Source organism: Miscanthus floridulus, chromosome 2, assembly GCF_019320115.1.
Source record: "Miscanthus floridulus cultivar M001 chromosome 2, ASM1932011v1, whole genome shotgun sequence".
NCBI lineage: Eukaryota > Viridiplantae > Streptophyta > Magnoliopsida > Poales > Poaceae > Miscanthus > Miscanthus floridulus.
Genome location: NC_089581.1, coordinates 128472833 through 128494516, shown reverse-complemented (window position 1 = coordinate 128494516; position 21684 = coordinate 128472833). Strand labels below are relative to the sequence as shown.

At 42.3% G+C, this 21684-nt stretch overlaps 1 protein-coding gene, 1 long non-coding RNA gene and 1 pseudogene across 4 annotated transcripts; 2 read left to right on the top strand and 1 right to left on the bottom strand.

Moving 5' to 3' along the window:
• Positions 1-1794: 1794 nt before the first annotated feature.
• LOC136537046 (2-oxoglutarate-dependent dioxygenase 11-like) lies at positions 1795-8858 on the bottom strand (annotated as a pseudogene).
• A 1084-nt stretch (positions 8859-9942) lies between these two features.
• Positions 9943-11870, top strand: LOC136539638 (uncharacterized). 2 transcript variants are annotated; one of them, XR_010779728.1, is made up of 2 exons: positions 9943-11205; positions 11315-11870. It is a non-coding gene; the product is annotated as an uncharacterized lncRNA (long non-coding RNA). The 2 variants fall into 2 exon arrangements; XR_010779729.1 differs by having other exon boundaries at positions 9943-11213.
• Positions 11871-15190: 3320 nt separating this feature from the next.
• Positions 15191-21415, top strand: LOC136539637 (uncharacterized). Of its 2 annotated transcripts, none has more exons than XM_066531596.1 (10): positions 15191-15388; positions 15928-15971; positions 16100-16226; positions 17234-17276; positions 17713-18149; positions 18843-19161; positions 19310-19562; positions 19668-19757; positions 20328-20768; positions 20874-21415. In XM_066531596.1, exons 1-10 carry the CDS (start codon positions 15355-15357, stop codon positions 21243-21245), a joined length of 2160 nt encoding a protein of 719 aa, XP_066387693.1. In that variant the 5' UTR covers positions 15191-15354; the 3' UTR covers positions 21246-21415. The 2 variants fall into 2 exon arrangements, with proteins under 2 accessions (XP_066387693.1, XP_066387692.1); XM_066531595.1 differs by having other exon boundaries at positions 17713-18269.
• The last annotated feature ends 269 nt before the right edge of the window (positions 21416-21684 follow it).

The window sequence follows — 21684 nt, the reverse complement described above, 5'->3', positions numbered from 1 at the left end:
TCGGAACGATGATATACGTGATAGATTAGGGGTAGCACCAATTGAAGAGAAGCTTGTCCAACACCGGTTGAGATGATTTGGACATGTCCAACGGAGACCTCCAGAGGCACCGGTGCGTAGTGGAATCCTAAGCCAGGATAGTAACGTGAAGAGAGGCAGATGAAGACCGAAGTTGACTTGGGTAGAGACAATAAAAGGAGACTTGAAAGGATGGAATATACCCAAAGACTTAGTCTTAGATAGGAGTGCTTGGAAGACAGTTATTCACGTGCCTGAACCTTGATTGCTTCTGCTGGGTTTCAACTCTAGCCTACCCTAACTTGTTTGGGACTTAAATGTTTTGTTGTCGTTGTTGTATAAAGCATGATGAATGCCCTTGTAGCACTTCGTTCTTCTCCAAATTTCAAGTTTGTAGGCTGTTTTTTTCATTAGCAATCTTCCTAGTTGTAGCATGCCTATTAATATAGTCATATGTCTGTCTTTACAAAGCTAACTTGGTCAGTGGATAGGAAATAACACGTAGTCAGAAATTAGTTATAACAATTAACCATTTTATGCTAACACTATATTCATATTATTATGATATCTACCATTTACCAAAATCTAAGATATATGAAATAGATGCAGACTGTTACTCTCAAGCAAAAATGAGCAATAGATGCAGCAGGCTACTTTGTTCTTCTCCAAGCAATTTACATGTAGTACTAGCTTGCCTATTAATATTGGTCCATATTATTATCTTCACAAGCTAACTAGTCAGTGGATATTCTGTAGGCCATGAGATCGACTCTGTAGGTCAATGGATATTCAACTATTATCTGCAGCCACAGAGTCTTTGTTCTCAGGCTAACAGAGTCTAGCATTTGAACTTTTGTGATGTTTTCATAATGTAAACAAAGCTTGTATCTATTTTGCTTGTAACTGTTGTTGCAAGGAGTTGTTTGAACTCCACCTATGTATATACTTTGCTTGAAAGAACTTTGAACTTTGCTGCTGCCGAACACTCTCAAGTGAGAATTCATTGCTGCTTGTGTTGACAGGTGTCAACAGGTTTCAAAAAAATCCGTTATATTACATTACATATAATATTTATATTGATGGCTCCAAAAAAATATTATAACCATGCTCATCTTATTATTTTTTGTTTGATCTGTTTTGTATCAATAAGCATCACAATGGTTTATATGAATAATATTCACACTTGATCTTAACTACTCCCTCCGGTCCATTTTATCTGGCGCCAGTTAGAATGATACGGTCTCCTAGATTACACTTTGACCATTCATTTGCTTCATATTATATTTATTTATGCTTATAAACTTATATTCATTGAATGGTATAATTCCTTACAAATCTAATCATATAAAGTTTGTATTATAATAGTTAAAAATTATTAGCCTAATTATTGATCAAAGTTTTTAAAGTTTAAATCTTGATATGCGTGTGTGCCAGATAAAATGGACCGGAGGGAGTATATGCAAGCATTAAGGAAACAATAGACAATCAAACAGACATTGTATTGTACAAGCTGTTTGTTTGTTTGTCATGTGACATCATAATACATATAGTTCCCTTGTTTGTTCATTGCATTAATTAAGCTATCAAGTAGGCAAACTGCTGACTTTGTGACAACTCTAAAGATGGTTTATTCAGGACGAAGAGCGTATTTCATTGCTCACATATGAACGGCGTGGCTACATTTAAAATTTAGAGAAAATGAAGAAAAATAAGAAGATCCTGGACAGCAAGACACACACCCGACTGCGTTGGTCTCTTGGAAGTTGGTGCGGTTGTTTAGTTTCTGAGGCTGCCAAGAAACCGTCTCCCTTGGGCCAATGCTATGACGCTGCCATTGAGGTAGTCGAGCTTTGGGATGGATCTGTAGCGTGCCTGTGCCCTGAGGAGGAGCTCCGGGAGCGGCGTCGCCAGCCCTTGGACACACGCATCGTGGAACATGGCGACGGTGGTTCGGCCCCTCTCGGCGTCCGGGACCACCCGGTGCTCGACGCTGACGTACGCGCCGTTGGTGAGCACGTCGAGGATGTCGCCCATGTTGACGACGAGGGCCCCTCCTGATCTGGAGCCCCGGCGTGTTGTCGACGTGCAGCAGGAAGGTGAGGGCCAGGGTGTCGGTGTGCGGCGTGATGCCCACGACCTTGTCCGGGTGCCGGCACGGAGGGTAGTGGTGCATGGACATGCTCTGCCCCTTGTCGTTCTCGTTCCCGGTCCCGGCGAAGAAGGCACCTAGGAGCGCTTCTTGGCTGACGCCAAGGTCGGTCGCCATGAAGCCCAGCAGACGCCTTGCATTTTATTTTTTTTTTGCCCCGTTCGGTCTTACCTTAAAAACCGATTTGTTTGGTTTTTTTTTTTCAGTTGACAGTATTTTTCTCTTATAATAATTCAATTCTAATTTCAGCTATCTCCCACGGAGTACCTGTCAAGCGCATGCCATGGAACAGTTCATGCGTATGCGTATCTAATCGAAACAGGCAAATTCTGACACAAACCTACCTGAACGTGGGTGGGTTCGTCGCTGGCCACAAATCCATGTTCCTGTCTGGACTGGCTGCGTGATGAGGAATAGGCACTCCGCCCAGTCCAGCTTCTCGCTGGAACCGCCGTTGAAGTGGTGGCCAAATCCTTGGAATCCGTCTCGGACGGCCACCGTGTTCTTGCTCTCAAGAGGCGAGCTGAAGAACTCTGCCGCGCTGTCCTTCATCTGCTGTAGCCTGTATCGCTGCTTCCTCGACCCCTTGGTTTATGAGCTACAAGAAATCCAAGGATCGTACACAAGTGTCATACGATCGATCGACTAGTCGACTAGTACTCTGGAGAATAAGGTTATATATATACATAGGACGTGATTGGTTGTCCGAACCGAGCCATCATATGGCTCATCCCGTACTCTTTGGTATATTTCGTCCGTGTTTGATTGCTCTATTCGTACTTTTTTCTGCTTTCTCTCGTGCAGATGCCCTCCTCCATCCCGGACGGCGCCGTCTTCTCGATCCCTACTTTCCTCTCGGTGCAGGCTCGCGCGGTGCTTGGCGGGAACCTTTTCGAAGAGCGCGGGAGATGAGGCCGTCCTAGCAATAAAGCGCGCGCGGGTCACGGCTAGCGTTACCGCCCTCACTCTTCGCCTCTCCTTCCGCCATAGCTCTGATGCGAACTCCCCTCTAGCTCCCCCTCGACCTTGATAGCCCTACCGAGGCGACCACTGCCGGCGGATTTCTCTCGGTCCTCCAGCGCTTCGACAATATATGCCACATGCGCTCTTCCCCTCCTTCTTCAATGTTGATTTTATTGATTTGTATATGGATTTTGCTTGCAATGCCAAGAAATTAGGGTTCTTGGTTTGACATCCTCAGATGTGTGTGATGCTATACCTGATTTACCTGTTTCTAGCTCAGATATGTACATGATGCTTCGTATTTGGTGTATACCTCATGTTTTGTGTAGATCTTGTACATGCTGATGTCTATTTTGTTGTACACACTGAGCAAAGTGCCTAGAGGTTAGTGATGTTGATTATGTAATAGTATAGCTGGAGAAGCACCCTTTGGTGTGGCAGCCGCGTCTTTCATAGTTTATTTTATCTGATTTTTTGCTTGCTAAGCAGTGCACACCCATGTTGCATGCTCCCTTTCTAATGTTGCCCTCCATCCTGTTGGTAGACATGGCCTTTGAAGCTAGACGCAGGGCTGCCACTGCTATGGTTATTGCAGTGTCTACTTGGTTTTTTATGTGGTTTAGGAGGAGAGTTGAAGATTCCCGCTCAGTCACCTATGGTCCCATGGCTGAGAGGGATAAACAGAGGATGAGCAACTTTATATGCATCTATGAATCTGATGATGTGCACTGTGTCAACCTTCTTAGAATGAAGAGTGCCCCTTTTTTCCAACTTTGTGACATTTTTCGTAGCAGAGAGCTTGTCACTGACATCATACATGCATATGTTGAAGAACAAGTAGCCATGTTCTTGCATGTTGTTGGTCACAATGAGAGGTTTAGGGTGGTTAACCTCACCTTCAGGAGGTTCGCAGAGAAAATTAGTAGGTTCTTCTAGAAGATGTTATATGCGGTAGGAGAGCTGAGGAATGAATTGATTGTCCCTGCTGCTACCAATGTCCATCCTAGGATCTTTGGGAGCAGAAGGTGGTACCCTTATTTCAATGTTGGTATCCATAACTTGTCATACATAGGTCTCATTCATTATCAGTTTAGTGTCAATGTTCACTTGTACTTATGTTTTGTTGATTTAGGACTGCATAAGAGTAATTGATGGTACTCATGTCTTAGCTAGAGTGCCTGTGAAGATGCAAGCTGTCTTTAGAGGCAGAAAGCACACCATCATACAAAATGTGTTGGCAGCCGTGGATTTTGACTTTAGATTCCCCTATGTGCTTGCTGGTTGGGAGGGATCTGCACATGATGCTCTTATCTTGTCCGATGCCCTTAAAAGAGCTAATAGCCTTAGAGTGTCACCAGGTATCATCCCAACCATAAAAAACCATTGACACTTTGCTTAATCCTAAATAAAACTACTAAAACATATCCCTATCTACTAATTTCTAGACAAATTCTATCTTGTCGATGCTGGATATGCAGTGAGGCCTGGTTTCTTACCACCATTTCGTGTCATAAGGTACCATTTGAGGGAGTTTGGTTCAAACCGACCTCAAAATCAAAGAGAGCTTTTTAATCTAAGGCATTCGTCTCTTAGAGTAACAATTGAGAGGGCTTTTGGGATCTAAAGAATAGATTCGGGATATTGGACAACAAGTATTTTCACCCATACAAGAGTACAAGACCCAAGTTAAGCTTATTCTTGCATGTTGTATTCTTCACAATTAGATCCTCAGGCATGGGTAGGACGAGCATGTACCTGTTGAATCCACATGGACTCCTAACATCAATGACAATGCCTCACAGTCAGATCATGTCCCTGATAGGGTGGGGTAGTTGCTGTTGATGATGGCAATCCAGCAGACCCTTAGCCTAATGGCCCTATGCACTGGACTCCTGTCCAGTCTAGGTTCATGCTAAGGAGGTTCCATGATTTAGGGGGCAGAGGGTCAAAACTGACAAAGGGTTCAAGGAGGTGCATGTTAGACAGGTTGCACTCATGGTCTCTGAGTTTGCTGGAGTCAATGTGAGCACCCAACAGATTTACAATCATCTAAGAAAGTGGAGGCAAAGATGGGTTAAGATTGTTAGGCTCAAGGATTTGAGGGGTGCTCTATGGAACGAGGACTACCATATGATAGTACTTGATGATGAACACCTGCATGGCCACACAAAGGTTAGAAATTGTTTGGATAACACCTCAGCTATCCCTTTTCTTTTACTTTCCTATGTCTAATAGTGATATCTATTTCACTAACTAAGACCATCCTGCTGATGCTAAGTTCTTAAACAAACCAATAGAGAACTATGTTCAGATAGAGGCCATCTTTGGTGGTAACCAGGGCACAGACATGTATGCAATGGGCTCAAATGAGCCTCTAGGTATTCCAACTAACATTGGCCAAGGTGATATTGATGGCGTTGAGGACATCACTGACTTAGGTGGCACAAATGTTGATTATGGAAAGGGAACTCTTTCTGGTATAGAAGGCTCTAAGGGTTCTGATGCCAAGGGCCAGGAGGAAAGGGGTGGCAAGAGAAGGAAGTTTGCCAAATAGAAAATAGACCTCATGAATGAAATGATCAAGGCTGTGGAGTCTGTAGGAGATGTCCTCAAGAGCACAATGAGGTGCATCAGTACCTTTATGGCTGTGTTATGGCCTGCCCTAGGTACTCACAGGAGGCACTCATGTGTTGCCCTGGTTTACCTGCTGAAGAACAAGGCTGTGGGACTTTACTTTGTTCAGATGACAGAGGCTTATAGGATCCTGTGGCTTAGGACCTACCTGATCACAACCTACTTTGCTTAGATGGATATGAGTTAGTCTCTCTATTTTTGCATATAATCATGTTAACTATCTTATGTTGTAGGAAATATTTTGATGTGTAGCACTGACCTCATCTGGTGCTACAAAGAACCATTTGCCGTCTGACCAAGGCTGCACCTAGTTTTGTATAGCATAGAAGCCATGGTGATGGGTGTGAGGCTGTGTTGATTTGCGTGGTGTAGACATTAACATCGGGTGATGGATTGTCACTTAGTTGATCTGAGCCCTAAAATACCTTAGATTGTCACTTAGTTGATCTGAGACATTTTAGATGCTGTTATTGTTCTTGTTATTCTTATTATTAGAGTTCCTATTTGGTCGATGATGCAAACTATAGCAATCTGAGGTGGCTGTGGGTATTCTTCATGTTGTTGCTTTATTGTCTTCTTGTGTTTTCTCATGCCTGTCATCAAACCATGCGATACGTCCATTTCCAAGCAACTGTTGTAGGCATGCCTATTGGATGGCTGGGATGGACGTGTCGCACACTTCTATGCCTACCATTTTTTTGACTGATGCTGATATAATTGTGAGATCCTTTTTATGCCTATGAAGATAACAGTGCTAGTTTGAGTAATGGATTATGCACACTGATGACCTTGGACTTGTGAGGTACTGGAGAATTGTTTCTTCTATCTTCTACTTATGTTTCTCATGGCTGTCATCAAACCATGAGAGATATCCATACCCAAGCAACAGCTGGGCGGTTGTGATGATCTGATGGCTGGACTGGACGTCTCTCATGGTTTTATACCTGTCATGATCTTGGTTTTCTACTATCTATTTGAGGTTTGTTGTTGTCTATGTTTCTTAAGCTCCAAGTTTAAGGTCAAATAAAAAGACAATTAAATATGAGGTAAATCGATTGAATTAACCCTCGTCTTATCAATATCTTATACTTGCTTTTATGTGTTTTTAAGGGGGCACATGGCTTGTATGTTGTGTACCGCGGCAAGGTTTCTGGGGTATATGCAACCTAGGCTAGATGCAATGTCTAGATAACTGGTTTTAAAAACAACAGCTATAAGAGCTTCCCTACCAAAGAAGAGGCAGAAGCATCATACTTGAAGTTTATGGGTTGTGAAGATGACAAAGTTTTTGTCAAGCCTCCACCAAAGATGGTCAGGAACACACCGGTGTTATTTGTTGTGGCTATGGTGCAGTCTTTTTTCTTGCTGGTGTTACTGTGGTTCGTTCTTGCTCATTGCTACAACTATCTGTGATGCTCAAAATATGCCGTGCAAACTTGTAATGACCATGACCTTATGAGGTACTGTGACCCTAATGTTGTTAACTATTATATGCCAGAACTGTTGTATGGTTCAAATTTATCATTAAATGCTTCGAGATCATTATCGATGAAAAGGCACCGTGAACTGAGGCAAACAAATTCTCTATCTTGCTTGTTTTTTTAAAAAGTGTGGTAACCTCACCAAAACTATACATCGGTGTCTAGACCTGTTGCCGTGCGGTAAAAGGGACATAGCTTCGTACCACTTAACGCTCCATACTAGCGACCAAACGAGAAAGAAGTCATCCCGTACGCAAGCCTCAAGTGCAACAAAATACAGAAGAGTGAACGGTGTAAGCTAGGCTGGGAAGAGCCGGAACGGGGCCTTCATCCCGGACGACCGAGCTCGGAGCAACCAATCACACGATGGGAGACAGGGGAAATGAACGGAAATGGATCGATCCCCGATCGGAGATGATCCTCACCTGAAAGAAACCCCAATCTCTGCACGCGGAGCCCAGCTTTGCCGTCTCCGACGCCGACGAGTCCGGATCGACGAGGCTTGCCATGTCTACCACCGGCAGCTCCAGCATCTCTTCCTCACCGACGACGGCACCGGCAGTCTGGACCTCCTTGGTTCGGATGAACCTCTCATCAGGGATCTTGTTGGCGGACTCGGTGAACAAGGCCGCAGTGGCGTCCGTGATCTTCTCCCTGCCCCCTGCCGAAGAGCTTGCCGGCAGTAGCGTCATCCGCCATTGTTGATTCTTCTGCGTGCCTGCCTACCTGCGTTGGCAGTTGGCACGGCACAAGTTTATCAAGGGTCCAATCATTATATACATACTTATATATGTATATAAAATATATACACACCAGCCCTCAAGTTCCTCACTTTTTTTTTTGGGTTATTACGCGTCCGATCCCGTCCATGCCCACTCAGAGTCAAAACACCCATGTGGAGATCTTGCATTTGTGCAATATGTAGATGGAAGAGTGTACTGCGTGCAACAAAGGTTCAAGGGTGTAACTGAACTACGCCTGATCTACAAGGATATATTTGCATTTTTCTAAATACAACCGTGTGGAGTTGTTGGACCTACTGTATTTAACAATAATCGGCTGATGTTGCGCAATTTTAATCTTATCTCTATATATTTATCTAACTTTATTATTATTATTATCTCTTCTATCTACACCTAAAAATACCCGAAGGTCATCGTCTGATTAGCAACTGATCGCTTCACTCCGCTCGTAATCGCCCGCCAAACCTTCCTCCCGCCGGCCCCCACAGTTTGTGCCTTGCCGCGCGGCCACGCCGTACCCGCGGAACCAGCACACACTGACGAGCACCGCCCGCCGGTGGCCGCGACCTGCCCGATGTCCAGCTCGCCTAATCTGATGAGGACCATCTTGCCTGGATCTCCCTCGCCGCTCGGACGTGCCCCCACCTTTCCGTCAAGCAGCATCGCCAGGTGCGGTTGTGGTTGTGGACTGCCCTGTGCCCTCATCAAGGTGAGGTCATATGCGAATCCTATCGAAACAATAAATTAGGATGCTCGTCATGTCTGTAGTGTTAGCGTTAGATTTTCTACTAGGGGAGAAATCAGTATTACGGTTTGTTCTGAAGTGCTTCAATGTTGAAAGAAACTCATGCAAAGAGAACCACAAACCAGGGCTTACACTGTCTCCAACAACGTAACGCAGACGCAAAATAGATGGCTCACAGTGTTTTAGGTTCCGAAATCACGCTCCAACAAATGACCATCCAGAAGACGCATTTTGTATAGTAGCCGATCCGAAACGCAAATAAGCGTCTCGAGAGAGAGACGACGCAAATCTCTGCGGCCGGCGCGGCCAGGCAGGGCTGCTGCGGGGAGCCGCTGGCGCTGCGGGGAGCCGCCGGATGCGTGGCGGCAGCCTGCGCGGCCTTGTTCCCCGCGAGCAGGTCCAGAGATCGACACCACAGAGAGAGAGAGGAGGACCAACGGGCAGCAGGGGAAAAGGCAAGCGCTGCTCTAGGGAGCACGCACAGCATCTGTACGCCGGCGCCGGTATCGCTGCTGCAAGAGCCCCATGTCCCTACGACTCCAACCAGCGAAGAACAGAAATAGAGCGAGAGACGACCAAGAAAATCCCTGAGTCGATTTCACTTGAAGCACACCAGTGCTGCAGACACAGAACAGAGGAGACCTGAGCAATATCGCTGCTTGGTGCACACACCTAAACCAACGAACACAGAGCAGAACTTGGTGCTCTGGACAGCAGCAACGCGAGAGAGAAAAACAATGAAAACCGAACCAAATCAAAAGGAATCGAGCCTAAACTTTGCACAGATGCAATTCAACCTAGCACGAACCTATTCCCCAAAAATCATCGCCTGGGATTGACCCAAACTCTGGGAAATCGTGATCGAAGCCAAGCACGAAAATGGGGACAAGGCCGGGTGGTGCGGCCCGCCGTGGCGCAGCTGGCGAAGGAGGACGAGGCGCCGACGGGGAGCGGGGGCGCCTTCTCGCCGTCGGATCTCGCGGCCACCGGCGCCAGGACCTTGGCGGCGGTGAAGGACGCGGCTGCCATCTCTCTCTGCCCTTTCCGCTGTCGCCTGGGATTTGCGTTGGTCGTTGGAGACACAAAATTTTTTGGATGCCGACTCTTTTACTGTGCATGACGCAAATAAGAGAATGGGTATTGTGTATAGGTTGTGTTATTGGAGACAGTCTTAGAGTCGACACACGAGCGAGAAGAACAAAAGCTGTTTCAGAAGCATTGGACTGAAGCAGGTTTAGTTCATCAAAATAGTTCTGTAGGTCCAAGTCTAAGGCTATGATAATTGGCACTCTAAAAGTATTATCTGATTGTTACAAAAGAACCACCTTTCTAAATTCTATAGGACCTGCAGTCTAATTATATAATTGTTTGTGTGCTCCAAACAATCTTAGTCTAAATAGTATTTCTGAATTCTATTTGAATGAGCTCTGATCTGAATTATAAATCACTGAATCACTGCAAAAGTTTCTGAATCAAGGGGGGGCCACAGCCCACTTTAGCCTACGTGTAGCTCCGCCAGTGCTCTCATGGCTTCAAATTAAACTTATAGAGTTCAATTTATCTACTCTGGGTCATCTAGAGTGGTAGAGCACTTTTCTGTTTCACATGGTAAGACCATAAGAGAAGCTGCACTCTGCATGATGGATGTTTGCTTTCGTTGGTCTTTTCCTGAAGTGTCCTTTGTCTTTAAATAATCATTTATTGTAGTTTATACAAGATCTTTGGAGCTAAACAAACAGATGCCCAGTCAGTTCGTTATGTTAAGAAGGACCTTTTGGGTTTGTTTATTCATCTATTGGGCTCTTAATTTCAGGATTTTAATGCCTTTTTCTTATTCCTATATTGCTTCTCTTAATTTTTCCAGGCTCTTGAATTAGTGTGGGCGTGTGGCAGAGTGCTGGCAGATCCTGGGTATTCGGAGCTGATGACATGCTTAGTGAATATGACAAATGGTTGATCACGAGTTCATGGGAACCGTGTCATCAAGTAAAAGGAGAACAGTACTAAACCGACTATGTTGTATCCTTCTTCGCTTGCTGAATGGTAGCATATATTATTTATAGATGTTGTAATATTTGCTAGCTGCACTTCCTCAAATGGGAAAATGTTTTTTTTAGTGGAGATCAAGTCATTCCATCACAGTTTATTGACAACTATCATAGGGAAATATTCACATATATCTTTATGCTTCACTTTATGATTCCCAAATGTCTGTAATGTTTTTGACATGTTTGATAATTGATATTGACAACTAGCTTTCATCCAAGAAAATAAATTTACCTTTTGTATGGTTTTACAATTAAGGACATCTATGTCTTCCTAACTGATGGTGGCTATTTTACATGTATCTCACACTGACAGGTTTGTGGGAAAATTTATAGAACCTTGGCAGCAGTAGGATGCTACAATTGATGAACAACACGCCGACTGCCCGGGTGCATTAAGATGTCTAATCCTGGATGCTTGCGATAGGTTTGTATGTAAGCCTTCCATTTTTTTCATTATGCAACACTATTACTGTTCCATAAACATTTAGGTTTTTGTGGGATTGAGATACATCTTGACATTCTCTGAATCTCAGGTTGAGGATTGGCGCAATGTGAGGTAGACTCCGAGCTAGGGAAGTGCCTCCAAAAGGACTCGATGCTGGTCCTTAGCCTCAACTATGCATAGAAGGCTCTTTCAACCCACCTAGCTTTGATAATTTCATCTCCTTTGTTGTCGTCTAGGAAATGCTTTCTCTATCACGATCCAGGAAATTAAGCTTATGTTGGTACTTATGGGAGCCATTGATCTTGTGAGTGCTCTCTGGATACGTGCTCATCCAGGCAAGGGGATTCGAGGATAGATGCTATGCCACAAGCCCAAGGTGAAGCAGCTGTGTGGCATACAGTTCAGACAATAATAATGTTATCTTTGTTCATTCAATCTGCCAACGCCAATATGGTTTGTTACTGGAGGATTCCTGATTTGCACAGTTCTATACAACTGAGTTTTCTTTTTGTCAAGGCTATAACTGTCATTTAGGTTATGGTATACAAAATTTTAGCTTATGAATCCTAAACTTTTGTTTTCGGTAAATTGGGTTGTATTGGAATTCTACAGTACCTTAGTTCATAAATAAAAGGAATTCAACATTTTCTGCATGTTATGGGATTTTACATATGTTTTACCCATGTAGCATACACCATGGGATTCTATGTATGTCCGTAGTGACGCACGGGTACCCAACTAGTACAACTGAAAGGAATCAACTGATGATACCGTTTTTCATAAAGCAGACAGGAAGTTTTAGAAGGTTACAATAGTGTTTCCATTCTTGCTAGTGAGTCACTAACAAGACCGGAACACTAAACAAGCAAGTCCATTTAAAAGGCAACGTATCAAGTGCAAACTAACCTCTCCATGCAAACCGTACAAACCAACTGCGGAAGAGAGGTGGGAGGGGGATTTTGCAAAAGTGTGATTAGGAGCAGGTGTAATTACACTTTTGCAAATCCCCCCTCCCACCTCTCCTCCGCAGTTGGTTTGCACGGTTTGCACGAAGATGTTGGTTTGCACTAGATATGTTCCCCGTTTAAAATGTACTATACGGCCATAGAATGGAGCGACTAAGGCGGCCAACCCTCAACCTATGCGACAGCCGCAGCCGCACCCTTTTTACACCGCATACACGGGAAGAGCACATCCATTGCCTTGCCTCCTCCTTTCATGGGCGAAAGCGGCAGAGCGAAGGCTCGCTGAAACTCTTCAAATGATGCCTGATCGGGGACCTCCGTGGGTGTTTCAAAGCCTGCAAAGGACCTGGCTGGTTGGCTCTGGTTTTTTAGGAGGAAACTAATGAAGTAAAAAATCACATCTTGTTATGCGATCACTTGAACAACTTATGGCTCAAAATTTTATATAACTATCATGTTATCTGTTCCAATAGGTGTCGGAATCGGACTTCGTACGCTCACTGCTGCACGAACGTGCACGATTAATTCTAATTCAATGAGCACAAGTCCTGAGTCCAAGTTCAATACGGATCAGTAGAGACACGGGGAACTTTGGAAAATAAAAAGGATGGATGAAAGAATCACTTTGCTCTTTAAAATTATATATCGATACATGTTGCAACTGGATGTATAATCTATCACGCAGTGCTCGTGCCACTGACGATGAGTTATTTTTGTTGAATTTAATTGGGTTTGGCTCAACCTTAAATCAAATAAATTTCAAGATCCATAATGTCATTACAATAAACGATTAAATATGTATGAGAAATTGACATGAGACTTGACTCAATTAAAATGGCTGGTTATTGTGCATATGTTGTGAGCGAAAGAGAAGATAAGCCACACACCCGCACAGGTGTCGTGACGTGTAGCTTTCAGGCTAAATCTAAGAGTATCTTTGTCCAATTGTCTTTTTTACCGAGAAGTGATTGTATGTTGATTTGTGAATTGATTTTCTAAAATGAACTAGGGGACCGAATGATGAAAAAAGTATTTCCTATTGATTCAGTTAACGCACGGAGTCACTAAATGCATATAGTTTATCTTAGAGAAATAAAAAAACATTTTCAGTAAGAGTACCACTTCTTTCGGAGAATCAACTTCCACATATAATCTAGGTCCTGTTTGGGAGAGCTCCGAGAGCTGATTTTCTAGTGAATCCCGCCAGAGCTCTACTAAATAGTTTTTCAGAGAGAACTAATTCTCTGCTGATTCTGTGAAGTTATTCTCTGAAATGAACTAAGAGGCTGAAAGCTGAAAAAAATAGCTTTTCCTGATTCTATGAAGTGTCCATCGTGATTTTAAGAGTATATGCTAAAGAACCAAAGAGAATCTCTTTCAGCCACAGAATCACTTCGCTCAGAGAATTAGCTTCTATAGAGAATAAAAAACAGATAGAGCTCTACCAAACAGTTTCTTAGAGTACAGAGTTACTGTATGCATAGAGTTTATCTAAAAAATCATAAAAAATTTTAGTCGGACAATTACTTCTCTCGGAAAATCGGCTTCCATAGAGAATCTGGAGTTGGAGCAGAATGAGCCTACCAAACCACTCCTAAAGCTCTCTTGTTTACCGGAATGAGTTCCGATTCCTGCTAGAATCTGAACTAAACCCTGTTTTTAGTAAAGTGATTTTTTCACGAAACATATAAAAAGGTTTCTATGTTTTGAACTGTAAACAAGAATCGCCCAAATATTTTTATAGTGATTCTAGTTCATTTCATAAAGAATATAGATTAATAACTGAATGACTGAACTGATTGTTGCAAGTAATTATATTTCAGCAGAGACACATTTCTAAAGAGAAGTTGGATCTGAAAAGTTTATAAGAAAAGCCGGCTCCCTACAAACGCGACGAGGATATTCGTTATTCCTTATTAGTTATTTTTAATTCCTTACTAGATAAATGTCCGTGCGTTGCACAGAAACATAACAATGATATGGTAATTTTAGTACGAGGGTGTGTTGTATTTATTTTAAAAAATAGTATGAATGTGTTAAAAAAATAATTTTATGTAGCAATTAGGATATTGGGAGGAGGGCAGCCGGATGTTGTGATGATCCTGTATACCTGTGCCTTCTGAATAATTATTAAACTGATGAGCCCAGCCCGTACGTGTATTTGGAATTAGGTCTTGTTTAGTTTCAAAAAGTTTTTTCAAAAAGTGCTACAGTAGCCATCACATCGAATTTTGCGATACGTGCATGGAGCATTAAATGTAGACGAAAAAAACTAATTGCACAGTTTGGTTGGAAATCGCGAGGCGAACGTTTTGAGCCTAATTAGTCCATGATTGAATACTAATTACCAAATAAAAACAAAAGTGCTACAGTAGCCAAATTCCCAAATTTTACCCAACTAAACCCGGACTTATAAACAATTTGAGGCTGCCAACCGCCCCGACGTGACCGTTTCCCATGCAAAGTCGCGAACTGTGCAGAATTGGCTCTGATGCGGACTCCGTAGAACTGGGCGTGTTTTTGGATTTCATACTCGGCGTGGCCGGATAGGGTACGTATTTGGCCGGATAGCATACGTATTTGGTATGACTTTAGATTTGTGGTGCGGACTGCGGAGGAACGGTTGTCGGATAGTGTACGTATTTAGCCGGATAGTATAGTATTTGGTACAATTTTATTTGGTAGTCTTTGTGATCGGATAGTATACGTTTTTGGTATCACCAGGTAGATGATTACTTTAAAGCTTTTTTAGGTGTAAGTACAAATAGAAGTAGATTAGTTGTTTTTTTTTGCATCGATCCTTATTAGTTTTTTTTTTTGAGAAACGTATACTATCCTTATTAGTTGGTGAAAACTGAGATGTAAATACACATCTTTTTCGGCCCAACCAAGTTAATTGCAATGTACATTTGGGCCTTGAGACGTCCGGGCTCAAGGCCCAATCACTACACTTCGCCATGAAGTCGACTCTCATATCGTATTCGCACGCCATCGTCATCCAAGGGCCAAGGCGAAACCCCACCGCTCCAGCCATCCCTGCCTCTGCCTCCCGCGCCGCCGAACGCCGAACCCTCCTCGCCTCGCCGCCTCCCTCCAGCAGGACCACACACGCCAGACTCGACTTTGTCGTCGTCGCTCTCTTCCCCTCCTCTCGTCTCCTGTAATGGCGTCGAGGGGAGGCCCCTCCGGCTTTGTCGGTGAGCCCTAGCCTTCTTCGGATTGCGCGCTCTAATTTGTTGAATCCTCTTTCTCAAACTAATAGCGATCGGGACCTAACCCTACGTCCTGCGAGGGATGGATGGATACTCCGATCCATCTGTTTAGTTATGGCGAATTCGCGTTGTTGGCTTGTGGCACTGTCCCCTGTGGGATATAATAAACTCCATTGTGATTCGGTTCTCCTGATTGTGCTTGTGCGCGAGATTGGTCTCCGTGTGTTGCATTCACCCGACACTGTCCTGTGGCATAATTAATCTAAAGTACTATTCACTAGTATTATCGCCTTATTCTAAATTTTCAGCCCGAACTGCACCTCGGTGCCCTGTGTTACCCACACCACTGGAGCTGGGAATAGAGTCAGGAATACGAATTGTTAGTGCTAGGGCCTAGAAATTAACTCTATGCATTGGAGCATTGGTCTTCAGGGGATAGATGTTTTCTTTTGTTCTATGACTATGAGCACGTTCAGTGTTTTGGAATGCCACAAGTGCTAACTATTGCTTGATGCCCCATGCAGATTATTTTCATAACGGCACAAAGCGTCATGACAGCAATAAAGAGGTATGTGTTATTTTCCCGGTTGCTGCTGTTCTGTCTGGGCGTTTGTTTTTTATTGAAATATCATCTGAATGAGTTGTAACTACTGTTACCATGTCTCATCTCATGCTTAGTTTGTTCTACCATTGCAGAACACAAGTCAGCAAGGCTCGAATGCTATCAGGGTGCAAAAAGAAAGGAAAACAGAATGGGCAAGACCTGGAAGAGTTTTCAATAGAAATATTACTAGAGGAGGTTACTCTCGAAGTTCATTGCCTGGTAAACCTTCGTATGCAACATGCTTACAAAATAAAATGGCATGTTTTAGTTTCATAGAAGCAGAGTATATTTTCTGCAGTTCTTTTGGAAGCATTATTATGTGAAAAATTTGACCTAGCCAGACGATTGCCTCCCTTTTTTATCTACAGTATGCACCATAGTTTTTATTTGTATTTATGATTTATATAGGTTGTGTAAATCCAAGATCAAGCTGATATTTTTCTCGGACATTAATGCCATCTTAGGCCTTGCTTGTCAAGGCTCTAGCTCACACTTCCACGTCAGATCTAAGTTTGTAGGCCAAATAAAGTGGTTTGAACTTTTAATTTAGTCTACAAAATAAAACAAGATGACTCATCCAAACAGAAAATATCCTATAAGGCTGTAATATATTTTTCAAGTATAGCTATCGCTGGCCATACTAATCCTTCAGTTCACCTTTTTAATGCTGATTGTTCTGAGAATAATTTTCTAGATATGTTCTTATGTGAGCCTGTGGCTTGCATGGTGATTTTTTGGTTGTAAAACAGATGCCTATAATGTGTAGCACGTTTCTGCATAAAGCCGGAGTTTTTTTTTATTTGCTCAGCTTTACTGTTGCTACTGTTGCATATGAGTTATTTTCAACCTAGCAACCTATTTGCTTCTGCTCTTAGCCTTCTAGCCACCACCCATGTTTTCATAAAACACATTAAACATATGGAACATTATTTACTTAGATAAAACATTGACATATGTGGATACTATGGCAAGATGGAAGTTCTTGACCTCTTGTACTTGCATAGCATTCTTATGTATCATCTATTAACTTTTCACAGTGGTTATGGCTATATATTCTGAGGCAGCAGTAGATGCTTCATTCTTATGTTGTATATCAGTAACTAGCACCTATGTTATATGTTTAAAACATTGAAGTACAAAAGTTATTATGATTCGTCACTTGTGTTTATTAATCCAGCATTTTGGAATAAAGCTTCTTTTAACCTTTTGACATTGGACGCTTTCAGGAGTCACACAGGAATTTTGTATTGTCAAAGATAACAGAAAAAGGTAGAGTATGCCAGCCGTCCTCTATGGCCCTTTGTATTCTTCTTTCCATGTAAAAAATGGAACATTGTAGCGGTACTCACTATTAGAAAATATTGCATTATTTCAAGATAATTGCATAACACAAAACTATGGATATAGCTGTGGATTCTTAATCTTACGCACTGTTTTCTTCCATCTGTGTTATTTGTATTTTTTATATGGCTGCTATATGTGAACCTCCCCCCACCCCCCACACCCCAAGTGGCAGTCCTCATTTCTTCATGTTTTTAGTAGTTTTATCAACATATTTCAATTAACTGTTTGCGTTGCTTTAGTGTATGTTTACTAGCATTATTGGCTTCTCTGCTTTATGATCTGATAGCTGCTTTATTTCTTTGCTGCATCATTTTCACCAGTATCACATCTGTTCATATATGTCGTTATCCTGTTTCTGAAGCTCAACTGAAAAGCTAGCTGCCCAACACTGCTTGGTTACTTGCAATGCTAATGGGCATGGAGCAGCTCATGCTGACAATGGTATCAAAAGTGCTACTCAAGCCCATGATAAGGAAGTCAAGCCTTCTATTGTCCTAAAGTTGGAACAGTCTGAAGGGGGACAAGCATCATTGGTTGGTTCTCATGCAGTTTCTGGAAAGGGCAACCAGAACACGGTGGACACTGCAGCATCAGGGAAAAATAATTTTGGTGGTGAACTTTGCTGTTCTTCATCAGATCCAATCCATGTACCCTCTCCTGGTTCTAAATTAGCTGGAACTTTTGGAGCCATAAAGCGTGAAGTTGGAGTAGTTGGTGCTAGGCAAAGGCCATCTAATAGTGCAGCAACAAACACATCTGCTTCTAATGGCTTAGTCAAAGTGGTATCAGCACCAAAGGGTAATAATCCTTCAAAAGAGCAACAATCTGGACTCTCTAGTGTCTCTCTGAGAAATATCCGTTTTAATTTGCCTGTACCTTTGAGCAATAAGCAATCTCATCATGTTAGTCATACAAAAGGTTAGCATTTCCACGGGAACTTCATACGATGACAAATCTTGATCTTTTGATAAATAAACAAATAGCTTGATTATGATGCCTATGTCCAACTTTTTGTCACACAATTATTTTTTCTGTAAGAGTAAGACATCATGAATGAACATGCATGTTCATATTATACTTCTATGCAGAAAATTATTAGTGATTTATTTAATAAGGCATTCACCGAGTAAAACTTCATTTTTTTTTCTGGAACTCCCCATCCATTAGACCCATATTTTCTCTTTACATTTGCACCACATTATCCTAAGCTACTTGGAAGCTAGATGCTATCAGTGTCACACTGAAAGGGATTACATTGTAGATTTATTGAATTTTTTACCAGCCTTTAATAAATCAGAAAAATGTTTAACTGTCATCAAGGAACCATGTGGAATTTTTTTTAATATGCATTTCTGGAGGGATAGGCTGTGCTTTTTCCATCTTTATTATTGGTTTACCTTGGTCTAGCAAATTGATGTTTAAAAATACTACTCACTTGTATGCAGTTAGCTGTTTGGGACTTAAAGGCTTTGTTGTTGTTGTTGTATGCAGTTAGCCCACATCTGGAGTGGAAGCCCAAATCAGTAAGCCCCAGCTCTATCAGTCATGGAGTTACTGCTGCACCTCCTGCTGCTCCATCACCTGTTGATGATGGAAGTACAACAGAAGTGTCTGCTTTGTCTAAGAAGCTTTCACATGCTAATGTATCACATGAACATGTTATTATACCGGAGCACATCAGGATACCAGATTCCGAAAGAACTCATTTAATCTTTGGTTCTTTTGAATCTGAAATTGATCCAAAGGCTTCTTTAGCAGCCTCTTATGATATTGTGGCTAAAGAAGACTTGAATGATCACTCTCCTTCAAGGTCCGAAGCATTTTCGACTAATACTCTGTAGCATGTTTCAAGATGCAATTGTATCAGCTCCAGTGTTTCCATCTGACAATTTTTCTTGACTGTCTACTTAAAACTATTTCATCTTTAAATTGAGACTTGTTTTTTTTGTTGCCTACAGCCTGGCAGCATTGGATTCCACATCAACCGATGGGACTCCTAATGGTAGGATGGATAATGTTGTTTCCTGCAGTCCACTTCCACAGTCAGAGTCTGCTGTTTCAGTTTCTGAACATCAGCAGTCATTGACGGAGTGTGTGGAGGTTCGGAGTCCTGGTGTTGTCGGTGAGTATGGAACAAATGAGATGATTTCAAGCAAGGTCACACATTCTCAACCTCGACTCCAGCATCAGGAAGCTACACAGAATTTTAAGGTATCTCACTTGAAAACATATGACAATATTTTATTTGGTTTCTGTGTACTACTCATTTATATACTTTTGTTTTTTTTCTTAAACTTACACTTTATGATGTACCAGGCATACGAGCCAGATTCTGGTTATGGGATGTCATTTATTACTAAAGTTGTGGATGGTGAAGCAACCCAAAGTATGGCTTATTCATCTGAGGTAAGATCAACATTCTGTTTCCTGGTTGATATGTTTAGAAACAGTAATTTTATCTGGATCGTTTGTTTGCAAACTTTTCAAGCGTGAGAGTTTTAAGGTTGAAATTGACTGTCTTCTGCTTTCTTTTGCAGTCACGGGGTCTTCCTTTTGTAGGTTTATAGTTGTGATTAATAAAATTTGCATTGTTTAGCATTATGAAGATTTATTCGAGAACCTGCCTATAATAGAACCTATTAGCATCTAGTTGCGTCAGGGACTTGCACTCCTATTACTATTAGTACATATTTGGACCTTCAGTAACCTTTACGAACATTAAGTGCACCTAAACAGCTAAGTTTTTGCAATGAAGTGCCAGATGGGATGTATATTTAGTTGCCTTATTTCCCTTACTTTACACTCTAGGCTAGTATGTCTTTTCAGAGGTTGTATGATGCATGGCTGTTGGCTCTTAACCTGCATGAGCAATAATCATGCTAGTATCTGGATTCTGTTGCTAGTGCTTATCCATTGCCCCAGGCCTATGTTCATTGGCAAGGCTTTACGACAACTTATGTGAGATTATGTTGGCAGGCCATGGTTTTACATTCTGTAAATGCCTATCAGTTACCTGCATCTACAGCAACTCAACAACCAGTGCCCCAGATGTTTTCTCAACAATTCCAAGTACCTCAGTATCCAAACTTTTTGCCATATCGGCATGTTTTCTCACCACAGTTTGGGTCTCCAATGGTTGTCCCAAACTATTCAAGCAACCCTGCATTTCCTCAGTTGCCACATGCCAGCAGCTATGTGGTGATGCCAAATGGAGCCTCGCAACTAGCTGCCAATGGCATGAAATATGGATCAAACCATCAGTATAAGCAAGTGTTTCAAGGAGCCCCTGCTGGATATGGCTATGCAAATCATAATGGTTACCCTGTCAGTAACGGTGTAATTGGCGGCACAGGTGCTATTGAGGATACCAATATGAGTAAATACAAGGACACCAGCCTCTATGCACCCAATCCACAGGTAGTGTGAACTCTTTTCTGGACCATTAACTATTTCTTAAGGTTCTTTGTCTCCTATTGTAATCTATAAGCATGACTATAGCCTTTTATTTTCCGTGACTGTCAGGTTGAAACAGCAGATGTATGGGTTCAAAGTCATAGAGAGAGTCCCAATATGCCATCTGCACCGTTCTACAATATGGTGGGACAACCAGTGTCCCCCCATGCAGCATACTTACCACCACACAGTGGCCACACCGCCTTCAATCCCGCCCCTTCCCATCCTGCTCACTTGCAGTACCCGGGCTTTGCGAATGCACTGCACCCAACATCAATGACTATGGTGCAGAACCCGCAGGCCATGGTACATCAGCCGGGTGCACCGCCATTGGCAGGAAATCTAGGCCTGGACATGGCTGCCATGGTTCCTGGTAGTCAAGTAGGAGCATTTCAACAGAACCAGCTTGGCCATCTTGGCTTGACCAACCAATCCTTTTGAGATTTTGACGTGCTTCTGTGATTGGATAAGTGAAATTTCGGTTCCGTGTTGAGAGAAAACCTAATTGAAGTGCCATGCTGTAATATGCAGGATAGACCTGATGATTACCAGGTTTTTGTTTTATATTATTGATAAAAGGGGAAACCATTTTATAGTGCCGTTGTGATTTTCATGAATATCTGGTTTACTGTTTACTTCCAGTTTCTTGTTCCAAAATTTTATTATAAAAGTTATAAAACTGAATTGCCATTGGATTTGATTACTGGTAGTCGCAGAAGCCTAAGCTCACCTAAAAAATCTTCCAACTCAAACCAAAGCAAAATGTTGCGTAGTAGAATTATGCTGCATTGCATTACTGCTAAAGTAATACATTGTGCTGTCAAAGTGATCCAAAATGTACATGCTAGCTGCTTCTCAAAAGTGACTCACAACTATTGAC